The 14,655-nt window shown below is 45.5% G+C and overlaps 1 protein-coding gene across 1 annotated transcript; it reads right to left on the reverse strand.

Annotated features, from left to right (window-relative positions):
* Nucleotides 1-3,731: 3,731 nt before the first annotated feature.
* Nucleotides 3,732-10,881, reverse strand: ENSA (endosulfine alpha). The gene is made up of 4 exons (XM_027599365.1): nt 10,683-10,881; nt 8,822-8,947; nt 7,376-7,542; nt 3,732-4,503 (listed from the first exon to the last, which is right to left on the reverse strand). Exons 1-4 carry the CDS (start codon nt 10,737-10,739, stop codon nt 4,488-4,490), a joined length of 366 nt encoding a protein of 121 aa, XP_027455166.1. The 5' UTR covers nt 10,740-10,881; the 3' UTR covers nt 3,732-4,487.
* Nucleotides 10,882-14,655: the final 3,774 nt, after the last annotated feature.

The raw sequence follows: 14,655 nt of genomic DNA on the forward strand, positions 1-14,655 counted from the left end.
ATATCAAAATCAGAATTTAAAACCAGATAGCTTGACACTAGAACCAGTCCATCCCTAGATCCTTCACCTTTAATTTAAAGCCCTTCTCCACACAATTTGGCAGTAACCTACCTAAAACACAGATCTGACCAGGTGTTTTCTCTGCCATCCCCTCAGAGGTCCCTAGGCTTGCCTGCCTGCCATATCCTCTGTGACCTGGCTCCTGCCTGCCTTCTTGGCCTTGGACCAGACACTCCCTAGGACCCAGTACTGCTGCTGAAGCACCACCCATTCCACACTCTCTCATCCTTGTCTAAGTGTTGGTCTGTCTACCAAAATGCCCCGATCACCTTATCTTTCTGGAGAAATCCTGCTCCTCTCTCAGAACTTACTCCATGAAAGTATTCCTGATTACTCTTTCCCGAACCCCTTGCAGGCACTGGAGTGACTCCTGCCTCCACTTTCAGAAGCTGTGTGACTTGGGCAAGTTATTGTTTTAGTTTCCTCACTTGTATAATGGCAGCAGTCTGACTGCCTACTCGTAGAACTGCTGTGAGGAATAAATGAGAGGGTGTAAATTAAGCACTTAGCATGGGGCTTGACACATCCTAAGTACTCAAAACATTTAGCAATTATTTACTCATCCCCGTTTCTCTATGTAGCTAGACCTCTACGACCCAAGTTTAACACTATAGTATGGTTTCTTCGTGTGGAAAAAGAAAGCACCCACATATCACTTATATTTTAGCACAGTGCCTGGCATATTTTGGGCTCTTACTAAGTAACTGAACTGGACTATTCATTTATTATTTTTTTAAAGATTTATTTATTTTTAGAGAGAGACAGGGCGGGGGCAAAGGGAGAGGGAAAGTCTTAAGCGAATTCCATGCCAAGCATGGAGCCTGACCTGGGGCTAGATCTCCCGACCTGAGCCGAAACCAAGAGTCAGAGGCTTAACCGACTGGGCCACCCAGGTGCCCCTTGAACTGGACTATTTAAGTACTACCCAACTTTCAAGGCCCAGGTCAATTTCCATTTCCACCAGTAATATTTACCTAATGATTCCAGCTCTTTGGATTTTCCCTTCTGGGAATTTTTTAAGATTTTATTTATTTATTTGACAGAGAGAGAGAGCACACACAAGCAGGGGGAGAAGGCAGAGGGAGAGGGAAAAGCAGGCTCCCTGCTGAGCAAGGAGCCCAATGTGGGGCTTGATCCCTGGACCCTGGGATCATGACCTAAGCCAAAGGCAGACCCTTAACCGACTAAGCCACCCAGGCACCCCTGAGATTTTTTAAAAAAAAGATTTATTTATTTGAGAGAGAGAGAGAAAACCCAAGCGGACTCTGGGCTGAGCATGGAGCCTGACACAGGGCTCAATCTCATGACCCTAAGATCACGCCCTGAGCCGAAACCAAGAGTTGGTCGCTTAACCGACTATGCCACCCAGGCACCCCTCAGAATTCTTTTACCACAGCCTGACTGATGCGATGCAGTCTTGCATCATATGTACAAGTTTTGTCTCAATGAGGCTTCAAGTTCCTCCAGGGCAGACACCATCTCTTACATTGTCTATCTGCCCAACAATAGCTAATATTTCTAATTGCAAAGTGAGTGTTCAACGGTTACATGTGAATGAACGTATTCTTGACCAAGCATGGGAGGCCTCACCGTATCGTTAGTAAGTCCCCCATCTCTAAGAAAATTTCAGCTAACAACTCCTCTCCTGACTCTCCTTCCCTTGGCTCTTGGTATTCTGCGTAGAACTACATGAATTTGCATTTATTTGTATGCGTCTGTCCTGGCTTAGCTTCCCTTTCCTTGGTCACCCCCCTCAAGGCCCAGCAGAGGGCACTACACACCCGAGGGCTGCTTGCTCACTGCAGATATTCTCAATGGTGACTCTCCCAAGTTATTTTGCTTTTGCCTGCATTTTCCATGCCAGGCCACATTAGCTTAAAATAAATGCTGCTGGACAAGAATCATGGTGACTTCATCCCTGCCACCCTATATATCAGATGGCTGAGAGGCTTGTCAGCAGAATCATCACTCAGCCATGTTGGGAGGAATGGAAGAATCTTGACTCCACTCTCTGGAATATGGGCAGGAATCGCCATTTGGAGCAGTGCAGAGCAGTCTGTTCTGGTTGCGTGGCCCCGCAGTATGGGAGTAAGAGAGAGAAGGAATGGCAAGGTTTTACACCACAACAGAGATTGCCACAATCCTTTCTTGGCACCGCAGGATTCGTAAGACTACAGCTTAAAACTAAGGACCAGGAAAGCCAGGAATAATGGAAAAGTCATATAAAAGCCTAGATATGGGACGCCTGGGTGGCTCAGTTAGTTGAGCGTCCGACTCTTGATCTCAGCTCAGGTCCTGAGTTCAAGCCCTCCATGCCCAGCGTGGAGCCTTCTTAAAAAAAAAAAAAAAAGCCTAGATACTATCTCAAGCTCTTCAGCGAACTAATTTTGCCACCTTATAAGTAATTTATTTCTGTACTTCAACTTTACCTGTATTAAAAATGAAACTGCACTGAATGACCCCCCCACATTCAGCCTCACTGATCTCACTCCCCAGCTGTATCCACCTGGCAAACATAGACTAGGGATGGCATGCTCAGAAGTCATGGGATTGGTTTAAGGGGAATAGGGTTGAGAAGACTCACTAACCCCACCACAGTAAACATTCTACTCATTTGTGTATGTGTAGCTCCTTGCTTTGAGTTTATAACTTCTGAAGCATGTGAACTTTTGCATAGCTTTTCTTCCACAAAGGCAATAAACCCCACAGAAGTAGGGAATGTTTTTAATGTATCTCCATACCACTGGCTCACTCAGAAAGGCCAGTGGTTGGGAGACATCACAATTCCCTGGATAAATCAGGAGAGCGCAAGTCAGTAACATCCTGAGTAGCTGAAAACATATTTGGAAAACTTCTGATTAAGGAGAAAGAATGAGTCAGATACTGAGAACATCATTCCTAGTCCAGTTTAGAAGTGCCCTTTCCCTTCAATAAGATGGAGAGTTCTCTGGAATATCTATGTCTACTGGACCTTGTTTATCTTCCTTGATGCATACTCATTTGAGAAACCAATCACATTTGGGAAAATATAATATACTTGGGCAAAATAGGCAAATAGACTATCACATGTGAATGTTGGTGTGTGTCGGGGAGAGAGGTATGAGTTTGTTGGTAACATTCTTTTCTTTAACACATTCACAAGCAGGTTGTAACTTCTTGCAGTCGATGCTTGGGAGGTGGGGAGGAAAGAAGTCACTCTGCCCCCTGCTGGCCACAAGCAGAAAGGCTTGAGTTCCTTTTGGCTTATTACTGGAGGTCACATTTCTCCTTCACAGACATGAGAACTTGTAAAGGAATGGAAGACTGAAAGGGAAAAGGAAGAGTGGGCTTCTCTTTTCTGCTTAGCCTGAACTAAGTTCTAGGTGTTAATAAACTATTTAGATCAAATTCTTCATTTTGTGAGCCAAAACCTGAGGCTGATGCATCTTCTACATTAGCTACGGAAACAAAAGGATAGACGGGAGTCAGGAAAAGCCCAGATCTATATGCTAACACCCCTATTCGCTCTCCCTGAGTGATGGAAGTGGGGAGCCCAGTCACATCCCCTATTAAGGGCCCCTGTTCCTTAGAACTCAGGGCCCCACACCAGCTTCTCCCCTGAATGGTGTCTTCAGTTTCATTTTCTTCCCTTTCCCCAAACCCCAATAAAACACACCAACTGCTTCAGAATATTTCTGGGTTGTGTTTTTTTGTGGGTTGTCTTCTTTTTTTTTTTATTTCAAATACTGAAAAAGTCTCCTGGGCTCTGTGGGGCTCCCCACGCTCATGGCCCCCTTTCCCCACACTCACTGCCCTTCTCCCCACAGTAAATCTATTTCAAGGACATAACTTTTTTCAATGAACAATTAACATTAATTGTGTTCTCAGCTTGCTCTGCAGAACCAGAGGAGCTGTTTGCATCTGTCATATTTAGACGGACAGTTTCTTTTATCTGACACCAGATCCCCAGCCGCATCCAAGCAAACAAGGCATTTTTCTACAGAGCTGAACTGGAACTCCTCCTCTGGAGTCTACTCCACTCCTCCCCCTCACACCCATCCCACACCAGCCACATGGTTAGGAATGAGGACAGTCAGGCATGTTTTTATCAACTCCAAGCCCTATTTCATATTCCCCCCAAATTTCCCACCCCACCCTCTCAAACACCACACCCGCACCCCACCCACCCCCTCCCATCCCCGCCAGGATTTCACTGAGATTTCTCCCAACAGTTATTTGGAAAAAAGGTAAAACAAAAAAGGTTCAGGGTCTTGGTGCTCAGCCCAAGGGGCCCCATGCGCTGGGACACCGCCGGGCAGGGGCTTCTGCCTCTCCAGCCCACGCCCGAGCCACCTCCTGACCCCTGGCTGCAAAAGCAGGGAGGGGCAGGAGCCAGCACAGGACCCAGGAGGGCAGCATCTCAGGATCTGGCGGAGCCCCGGGCAACATCATTCAACTTGGCCGCTGCGGACGAACACAGAAGAAGAAAAAGAAAACACTGTCAAGTAATAAGGGAAAAAACCAGAAGTTCCATCCCAGTCCCTACCCCGTGACTCTTCCATACTTAACAATCATTGGGCTACCTGGCACAAGCCTGAATCCGATCCGCAGAAAGTTGGAGAGAGAGAGACAGAGAGAGGAGAGAGGAGGGGAGAGGGGGAGGGGAGAGGGAGGAGAGGGAGAGATAGGGGGAGAGAGAGAGAAGGGGGAGAGAGGGAGAAAAGGGAGGAGGGGAAGAGAGAGAAGGAGAGAGGGAGAGAAAATTCCAGTTTTTTTCTATCTACAAAACAGTGTTCTCTGTCTTTCTGGAGATAGCCATGAAAACAGTACAGAAAATTCTTTAGACAAGATCAAAGTAATTGGAGGTCTGCAGGGGCTCAGGATGCCTGGCTCCGAGCAGGCTTCCTTCCACAGGCATGGCACAGGCACGTGCAGCAGCAGGGACTGAGGGGGCACACAGTGATGAGGAGGTGATGGCATGGAAGCCAGGGCCCGACAATACACAGGCTGTTTGAGTGGATTTAATAATCCAGGTTTAATCGAAGCAATTTGGATTTGGATTTGGGAATGAGCCTTCTTGCCATGGAAGTGATGTATTTCATGCTGTGGAAACAGGTGGCGAATACAGAATGTGGCTTGTTTCTTTGTTTTCTTAGCCTTGAAGATGACCAGGTAGAGAGAGAGCGAGCAGGACCAACAGTTTTCTGATTTCTCTATTTCTTCTATTCCTTACTAAAAAACAGACTTGTGACCTCAGTCTTGAGGATTCAAATGACCAATAGAGAAAGCAGCTCAGACAGAAAAAAGTACAAAATTCGAGAAGATCGGAGATGAAGAAAACGTACAAAATTATATATATATTTATATATATAATAACATGACATATCTATGTACAACATGGCTCGGACAGTTGAGGAAACTATACAAGGATGTTCAGCATTTTCCCCTTCCCACACGGACTTTAGACTAAGGAAGACAGCATGAGGAATGGTGCAAGAAACACAAAAATTATATACAATTACAAGTGACAGTCAAACGAGTCTGGGGGCCAGGGAATCCAGGGATCCTGCTCTCTCCATTCCTTCCTCACCAACTCTCTCCTATCCAATCTGAGCGACAGCCTGAAAAGTGAATGGCCGGTCAGGAAAGAAGTATACACACCTGCCATCACCCCACGTGCGCATCAGCAAGTTCATGGTCATTCTCATCAGGCCAAATGTTTGGCGTATCAGAGTTTATGAGGTGAGAGGGCAGGAGAGGATTATAGAATCTTGCCCTCTTGAACACTTAGTTCTCCCCCTGGCCCTCTCTGTCCTAACTGGGAGGAGGAGTCAGGCCAAGTTAAATAGACTGAAGGTGCTGGCCACCTGCACCCCTCTCCTCTACCTGCTCACGAATCCACATTGCTGCTTCTCATCCCACAGGAGCTGAGTTACTGAGCTCTAGGAAGGCAGAGATTTCTTAGAGATTTCTCTCTCCCTGACCACCTTCCCCCACCAGCTTCCTCCCAGGTGAATCATCTCCTAAGAACCTGCTGCTCTAGCCCAGTCATAGTACCAAGGCCCAGAGGCTGGCTTCAGCTTGTCCCTTTTCTTCTGTTCTCCCTAACAATACTATCCCTGACATCTGATTACATCTCAAACGTGGGACTCCACCACATGTGCGTGACTGAGCATGTGTCCTCAGGCCCACAGCTGGGCTGCCAGAGCAGCTTTTTAGCAGCAAAGGTCCAGACTGGAGGCCAGGAGAGTGGGTGGGGGCAAAGGCACAAGGTTCCATAGAAGCTAGCTTCTTAAAACTTTTTCCTTGACCCTTTAGACCATGATACCTATGAGGCCCTCCTGACTGAATTTATAACTCCCAAATCTCAATGTCCTCTCTCCCCATGTAGTCTTCAAACAGTTCCCCTCTGTAGGCTCACCCACAGGTCTTCCTCGCTTAGTTTTACAATGAATAGCAAAGACTTTTTTTCAGCTGGCAGTTATACGATTTTTTAAAATTTGAATCAATCTATCTACATTCAGCTCTTTTACAGATGAGAAAATAGAAATCCACAGAGGTTAAATGACTTGACCAAGGTTACACATCAGTTCTGCTCAGACAGAGTGCAACTGGAACCCAGATATCTTAACTCCAAACCCAGTACTCTTTCCACTACCCCATACTTGCAAAAGCAACATGCTGGAAGAGAGAGAGAAGGTGCCCATTTCATGTAAATGATGTTCTCCAATCTTTACATTACTTAAGAGTCAGGGCAAACTGTCAAAGACACTGAGTAAGGGAGGTTAAGTGGGCATTGTAGTTTTAGGCAAGCAAATCACTTTTTCTTTTTGAGGATTCTCTAAACCTGCCATAATGGAAACACGAAGCAATAGCAGCCTAAGGGAAAAAACACTTAGAAGCACAGAAAACAGATCTCATTCAATCTACCTTTCCCAACTATGTCAGGTTAGCCTCTGGATGTAAACCTACCAAATTATTCCCAAGGCTTAGCCTAACCAATTTTGGGATATGCTCTTCCAAAAGGAAAAATCACATCTCCCCAGTTTCTCATACAATAGGAAAAAAAGCATTTGCAGCATTATCCAATCCTAGTCTCTGACTCCTGGGCCCCTACCTGGGCTACAGTGAGGGTGTGGAAATCTCAATTTAATCAAAGAAATGAACTCAGAAACCCTTTCCAACCCACATCACCTTCTCAGAAGCCCCCAGCAGAATCAGTCATTTCTGGCTAGCAAGCTGAGAAGAGCTAACTAGGCGCTCATTCCATCCCTGCCTGTGATATATAAAAGTCCAGTGGGTGAGGAAGGGGACGGGGTGGGGGGGCCCAGGTTACCCCGCAAGCTTGCTGGTGACGAGCGAGGACTTTCTCTGGGGCAGATCCTGTGGGGTGGGGATGTGGTCACCAGTCACCAGGTTCTTGTCTGGTCCTGCACTTGGCAGCTGCTTATTCTTCATCTTGGCTTTGGCCATGTTGTAGTCTCCTGAGTCAAAGTACTTTTGCTAAGAGACAAGAGGGATGTTTAAGTGAGTGAGGAACTCTGGCCTACCTCAAAAGCAAGGAGACCCATATTCGTTATAAACCCTCATCAACTTAGATCTTTCCAGTGTTCCTTGATTAACCTCATGCACACATAGTTTAGCATTAATTACATGTACTTATGTCTTCTCCCCAATGTGTTCTGACCTTTTTAGGCATGTAAGCAGTTTCTTAGCTACGGTACAAATTTTAGGAGTTAAGAGACAGCCTCTACATCCTTTATACACCCATCAGTACAGGATGGTTCAATCAAATTACTGACTATTCATAAAGGCTTACTTAGGACCAATCTCCAATGGACTTGGTGCTGAGGAAATAAATGGTAAGATATAAAGAATCGTCAATCTGGGGCTATCCTAGCAACCAGCAGGAGATCAACCTCAAGTCAACAACCTCAAAATTAAAAATTATTCCCTCAGACCATGAATAGAAACTGGGCTTGTTCATGAGGATAAGGTACTTTTCCTCTGACCCCCACTGCTCCCACACATGTTCCATGGCTGTGACAGCCTGCCCACGCCTGCCTTGCCTACAGCAAGGTAAACTGCAAATCACCATCACATCATCATCTGTGACTAAGACTCAATAACCAGGACTCTCCACAGGGATCTGTTTTACGGTTCATTTTATCCACACCTAGAAACACACTCTAGTTTAATGTCTTACAATCCCTCAGTTAGTTTTAGGTACATCTGGGGACAGAGAAACCTGATCAGGAGCTAGATGGCTATGAAGGCAGATCCTCCCTTGGTAAGGAGGACCACTCTGGATGGAAAAATAAGTCTCTTGAGGGAGTATAGTTAATGGCTGGTACTAATTTCAAGGGTCTGAAGAAATCTATTCAGGTTGAAGAAATCTATAGGACAGATGGTTTGATCCTTTTTTTGAAATCATGCACCCCAAAATTTAGCTCTAATCTTAGAAAGTGCAGTCCTAAAACTCCCACCATCCAAACACACAAATGCCTGGAAGCGTCAGCATTTCAGTTTCTAATGTCTTTCTTTCCCTCAATCCCCCAATGCCCCCGTACCCAAATGTCTCAACATTAAGCCTTAATAGCCTGTATGATACCATATCAGGGATTTACGATCATCTGCCTTGCTCTTTACAAGTTTCTAATTCCTCTCTACTACTGCCCAACAACAAAACCTCCAGATAAGCATTCAGGAAAAGCTCTACAGTTCTCATCCCTAAAGCCCCCTTTGGCTCCAAAGTAAAAGGATAAGAGATTGCGTCCCATACCCCTTTCTGGAGTCTCTTCATGAGGAAGTCGGAGCCTCCAGGCTTTTGTCCTAGGCTTGGATATTTGGCCTTTAGCTTTGCTTCCTCGGCTCTCTCAGGGAGAATACCTTCTTTCTCCTGTGTGTCCTGAAGGAAACAAATGGGCCAATTAAATTAAAAACTGAGAAGCAACTGCTTCTAATATCTAATAACTTTTATACTATTAACTTTTGCTAGAGGTCCACCCTCTTGTGAACATACTGTCTCTATTCTGCTCCTAAATATAGCTAGACCTTTGTTCAAATCCCTGAAGCTCAAGATGACTGTATTGTGAGGAAAAAACAAAAACAAATACAAACAAACAAAAAAAACAAGCTGCTTCTCACACTATGCCCAAGGAACCACCTCAGTGACTTAGGAGTATTGGGTTAAAGATAACACCTAAACAAAATACTTCAATCAAGAGCAAACCATAGCTCATTCAGCACAGAAGTTAGGGAAGACAAAGAGGGAAAAGAGCTAACCAGGGCTTCTGGTGACCCAAGATGAGTAGGAAAGTTCCCTGGCTGTCCCTAACACACAGTACAGGTCAAACAGAAAATCAAAGGGGATAATTCCACTGAGATGTTCCTTCTTATCCAGAGTCTAAGGTAGTCATCTGATAAGTCTCTCTCTGGAGAGACTAGAGCTGTGTGGCCTTCTCCAAAAATCTCCACCTTAGTAATGAACAATATCGCTTTAGCATTTCCATAAACATTAGGTAGGAAGGTGACCGGTAAACAGAGATGAAAATGACACTATTTTTAACCTCAGGAAAATCAAGATACAGGAGGTTCACTAGTATTTACCCAGAGTTGTTGCCCAAAAGTCAACACCTTCCCAACTGGGGCAAGTGATGGAAGTTTGGGGAACATGCCAAGAGCGTGCAATTGGTTTGCAGGAGGCTCACACTGTTATTACTCTCTTCTTGCTTTTTGTGGCCCTGATGCTCTTTTCTTTGGTGACTTTTTACAAGGACCTAAAGCCAAATTTGTGGCTTTTTTTTTAAATGGAATTATATTCCCTTCCCTTGACAATCCGGCACAGTTATAACCAGGTGCCTTTCATGAATCCCTGAGCCCAGTACTAAATGTTGTAAGTCAAATACAAGCCCCAAGAAGAGGTTTACTTGGGGTGTTTTCATCACAGAATTGTGGGTGAATTAAGTCCCACTGCCTTGGAAGTCGGGGTGGTGGTGGAAAGAGGGTGGCGTCTTTCTTGTCACGACTCTTTCGGTGTCTTTTCTAGGTTTAACCTCCATTATTCTGTATGGAACTCTAGTCCTCTTCAAGCCTATTCGTTCGTGCCTGAGGATGGGCAACCGACCATCCCAAAATGTCAAAATAGGTCTCTTGAGAAAGTTGCCGCCTTAAACTAGCCATGATTATAATTACTTCTTCTCCCTTCTCCCAGTGCTGGCCTTTTAAACGTCTTGACCTCCACCCCTATCTTTCTGATGCGGGCCCCAGGCTGGTTGTTGGGTTATTTGCCCCCCTTAACCAGTAACAGACATCACTTCCCGGTACCACAAGCCCCCTTCCATTCACCCAGTCTTTCCAAACACCCGCCCCGCGCCCAAGCTTGGCCAAAGATAGCACAGCTTCAATGAGTAGAGCGGTAGGCCTATTGGCCAATCACGAAGAGCACAGCCCTGACTGACAATGGGCCCAACCAATCAGCGCCAGAGCTGCAAGCTGTGTTGAAGCTCACCAGGCGTGATGCAAGAAGTGGCCAACCCCTGCAGAGCTTGAGACCATGGCGACCAATCCGCACTGGTGGGAGACCGTCTCCCGCCCCATCACAGTCGCCCCCGGCTCGCCCGCCCGCACCCCCTCCATTTCACCTGCTTCTCCTCGCCGGTCTCCTCCGCAGGGTTCTCCTCTTCTTGTTTCTGGGACATGGCGGGACCAGGACTGTGGAGTGTAGGGGGCCCGGGAAGTCAGCCGGAGAAGGGAAGGGGGAGGGGAAACGGGGACAACCTGCACTGCTTCTTCGGCTCCTGTCACTACGGTTGCTCAGTCAAAATGGCGGCCCTTGCCTGTGACGTTGTGGCCGCCCCTTCCAATGGGAGCCAATGGGAGTGGGGTAGATGGGGCAATGACGTAACGATCTACCAATAGTCACCGGCTAAAGGTGGGTTCTTTGGAGGCGACGGGCAAGCTGAAACACCAATCTGGAAAGAGAGTGAGCCCAATTGGAAGCCCGTGGGGGGATTTTAGGGGCGGAGCTGCTAGCTTTGGCATTTTTGCTCCTTTGGTGGGACCAGATTTCCTTCATCGCTAGCACCCGGTGCCCGGAAGGCTTTGCTGAGCTTTAAACTGGAGAGGAAGGCTGGAGAATTTTTATTTTCAGATGGAGAGGGTTAAGCTTTGCGCAGTGTTAGCAGAAAATTATCAATCTCCAGAAAATAATTTGGAGGTCAGAGTGCACCTTAAATTGGTACAAATTACTATTGCAATGTATGTACTTGGCGTATAGAACGGAGAGACTGGGACCTCAAACCAAGTTGTCTTGCACAGATGGCTTTATGTTCCATTATTTAACGCATCTGTACAGTTTTATACTTGTTTAGGGTCAGCCCATGGAGAATAAGTTCCTTGAAACGGAAAGCACTGTTCTAGGTACCTGGTAAACGTTTAGTAAATACAGTTAATACTAGTTAACGTATCCTGAGTCACAGTTCAACAATATTTCTTTTTTTTTTTAAAGATTTTATTCATGTATTTGAGAGAGAATGAGAGAGAGCACGAGAGGGAAGAGGGTCAGAGGGAGAAGCCGACTCCCTGCTCAGCAGGGAGCCGGATGTAGAACTCGATCCGGGGGACTCCAGGATCATGACCTGAGCCGAAGGCAGTCCCTTAACCAACTGAGCCACCCAGGCGCCCAACAGTATTTCTTTGAGTGTTTGTGTGTAGATGGTAACGTATTAGTTTTACAGGGGTACGCATAGAGTAAGAGTCTCTGCCTTTAGAAAGCTTAGTTTAGTGGGCATGTGGGGGGGTTTTCACAGGTATAACCTAAATCCCCGAGACAAGACTGTAGACACATCTTAAGGGAGCGTTAGTCCACAGTTTTATATTAAAAACAAACATTAGTCTAATACTGATTAACACTGCAAAATTCATAATAAAATTTAATTTTCCAGGTAGCTTCTTGTGACAACCTCGGGGCTATCTGCTCACTTTTCTGTATAATTAGGTGTACTTCTGGAAAAGTTTGCAAAGCACAGATTATTACAGAAGCAAAATCTGGTAAGCATTGAAATAAAAGTGTTAAAGTGTTTATAGGGGTTCAAAGGAAGACCAATTCAGTTTAGATTCCAGCCCCCCCCAAAAAAAGACTTCATGAGGGAGGTGATATTTGAAATAAGTTTTGGTTTTGTTTTTTATTTAAGAGAGAGTGCAGTGGTGGGGGAGGGGAGGGGCAGAGAGAGAATCTTAAGCAGGCTCCAGGCCAGCGCAGAGCCTGAAGTGGGGGGCTCAATCCCATGACCCCAAGTTCATGACCTGAGCTGAAATCGAGTGGGACCCTTAACCAACTGAGCCACCCAGGCACTCCTGAAATAAGTTTTAAAGAACTTAGCAGTTTGCTGGGTAAAGATAAAGGAAGGAAGGGTATGAAGGGCTCAAAATGAAGGCCAAAAAAACAGAATTGAGTGCAGATATGTAGGGCTTTCAATGCCAGGATAAAGAACTTGTGAATAATTCAGTAATCCATCAGAGACATTTAAGATTTTTAGGCCAGAGAGTGGCAGATCAGAACTGCCCTTTAGGAAGATTAATTTGGAGGTTAATGAATAAAAATAATTCAGAATTCCAGGCAGAAAGACATCAGACACCTGGCACTCTAGCCAGGAGTATACTGCAATATTCCAGGTGGGAGATAATTGGGATTTAAACTAGAAATGTGATAGTTGAGAGTAGAAAACTGAGAACCTAACTGAGAAAGTCTGTGGCAGTGGAGTCTATGAGATTCATATCTGTGTGAATATAGGGAATGAGGAGGCCATTGGCTTCAGGGTGACTGCAGAAACAATAAATTCAAGAAGAGGAGTCAATTTGGGAATGGAATTGAAAGAACAGAAAATGAGGTGTTCAATTTTGACTTTTTAAAACCAGTGGGACTTTTGTGGAGATATCCAGGCAATGAAGTCTTTATAGACCTCTGAGATCTCCTCCAGAGCTAAAATTTTAGAGGTCTAGGAAATGTAGATGTAGAGTTTGGGAGAAAAGTAGAAGGTAACTATGAATAAAGCTTCTTCACATAAATGTAAATAAAGTTGTGGAAGTAGATGAGATCACCAAAGGAGAAAGAAAAAAAGAGCCCCAGGATGGAAACCTGGGCAAAAGTTGGCAAGGGACACAGATACACACGATCAAAGGGGTAAGGAGAAGAACCAGGAGAAAAGTGACAGAGAAATTAAAAGATGGAGAGGACAGGGGCACCTGGTGGCTCAGCTGGTTAAGCACCCAAGTCTTGATTTCACTTGGGTTATGATCTTGGGGTCCTGGGATCAGGCCCTGAGTCACCCCCACCCCCACCTGCATTGGGCTCTGTGCTCAGCAGGGGGTCTGCTTGAGGATTCTCTTTACCTCTCCCTCTGCCCCTCCCACCGCCTGTGTGTGTGTGTGTGTGTGTGTGTGTGTGTGTGTGTGTCCTTGCACAGGCATGTGGTTAAAGAGTGAGGAGGTAGTAACAGTATATTTTTTTAAATATTTTATTTATTTATTTGAGAGAGAATGAGAGAGAGAGAGCACGAGAGGGAAGAGGGTCAGAGGGAGAAGCAGACTCCCCGCCAAGCAGGGAGCCCGATGCGGGACTCGATCCCGGGACTCCAGGATCATGACCTGAGCCGAAGGCAGCCGCTTAACGAACTGAGCCACCCAGGCACCCGGTGGTAACAATATTTAACAATAAAGCAAAGAAGGGCATCAGGGCAATGAATTGAAGAGGAAGCAGCAGAGGATTTTCTTTTTTGGAAAACAGGAAAGATTCAAGCATGTTTTCAGAAAGGGCAAGGGGCTAATTGAGAGAAAATAAAAATGTAATTACCCATTTTTAAAGAGCAGATAAAGAAAGAATTAAAATCTCAGAGGAGATCATTAGATCAAGAGGGAGAGAGGCGGACAGGTTAGAGGAGAAATGTACAGAGAGATTTTGAAGTAGCTAAACATTTAGGGAAGTCACATTGAATGGCCTTGCTTTTCTGAGGTCAATCTTTTGAGAATAAAAAGGATGGTGGGGTGGGATAGAGAATCTAGGAAAAATGGGGGTGGAAACCACTATAGAAAATAGCAATGGTTCAAAACAGCAAGAAAGATCTGAGATTAGATGGGTATGGATTTGTAATAGTCCTAATCACCATGGCTTTGGTCAATAACTCTTGATTGCCTTGGAATGAAGAAAACAGACGTCCTGTTAACAAGGGCAAAAGACTGGAAAAGAAGGAACAGTGGAGGGAGGACAATGAGGAAGTCTAGATTGCTTTGCTGGTTTGTTGAAATAACTGATCATGGGGCATCTAGGCTTTTTAGGAAAGACAGAATAGAAAGGAGATGGGGGCACCCGGGTGGCTCAGTCGTTAAGCATCTGCCTTTGGCTCAGGTCATGATCCCAGGGTCCTGGGATCAAGCCCCGCATCGGGCTCCCTGCTCAGCGGGAAGCCTGCTTCTCCCTCTCTCACTCTCATTGCTTGTGTTCCTTCTCTTGCTGTGTCTCTCTCTGTCAAATCAATAAAATCTTTAAAAAAAAGACAGGAGATGAAGAACTGGTCATGACACAGATGAAGCTCAGATTTGGTGGGAATGACAGGGACA

Source organism: Zalophus californianus, chromosome 4, assembly GCF_009762305.2.
Source record: "Zalophus californianus isolate mZalCal1 chromosome 4, mZalCal1.pri.v2, whole genome shotgun sequence".
In the NCBI taxonomy this organism is placed as follows: Eukaryota; Metazoa; Chordata; class Mammalia; order Carnivora; family Otariidae; genus Zalophus; species Zalophus californianus.

What these genes read in the sequence shown, in the direction of transcription:
- ENSA (XM_027599365.1), bottom strand. Translation starts at nt 10,739, where the DNA reads ATGTCCCAGAAACAAGAAGAGGAGAACCCTGCGGAGGAGACCGGCGAG. An exon ending in AGACCGGCGAGGAGAAGCAG is followed by an intron (nt 8,948 to 10,682) that starts GTGAAATGGAGG and finishes TGTTTCCTTCAG; the next exon opens with GACACACAGGAGAAAGAAGG. An exon ending in TGAAGAGACTCCAGAAAGGG is followed by an intron (nt 7,543 to 8,821) that starts GTATGGGACGCA and finishes CTTGTCTCTTAG; the next exon opens with CAAAAGTACTTTGACTCAGG.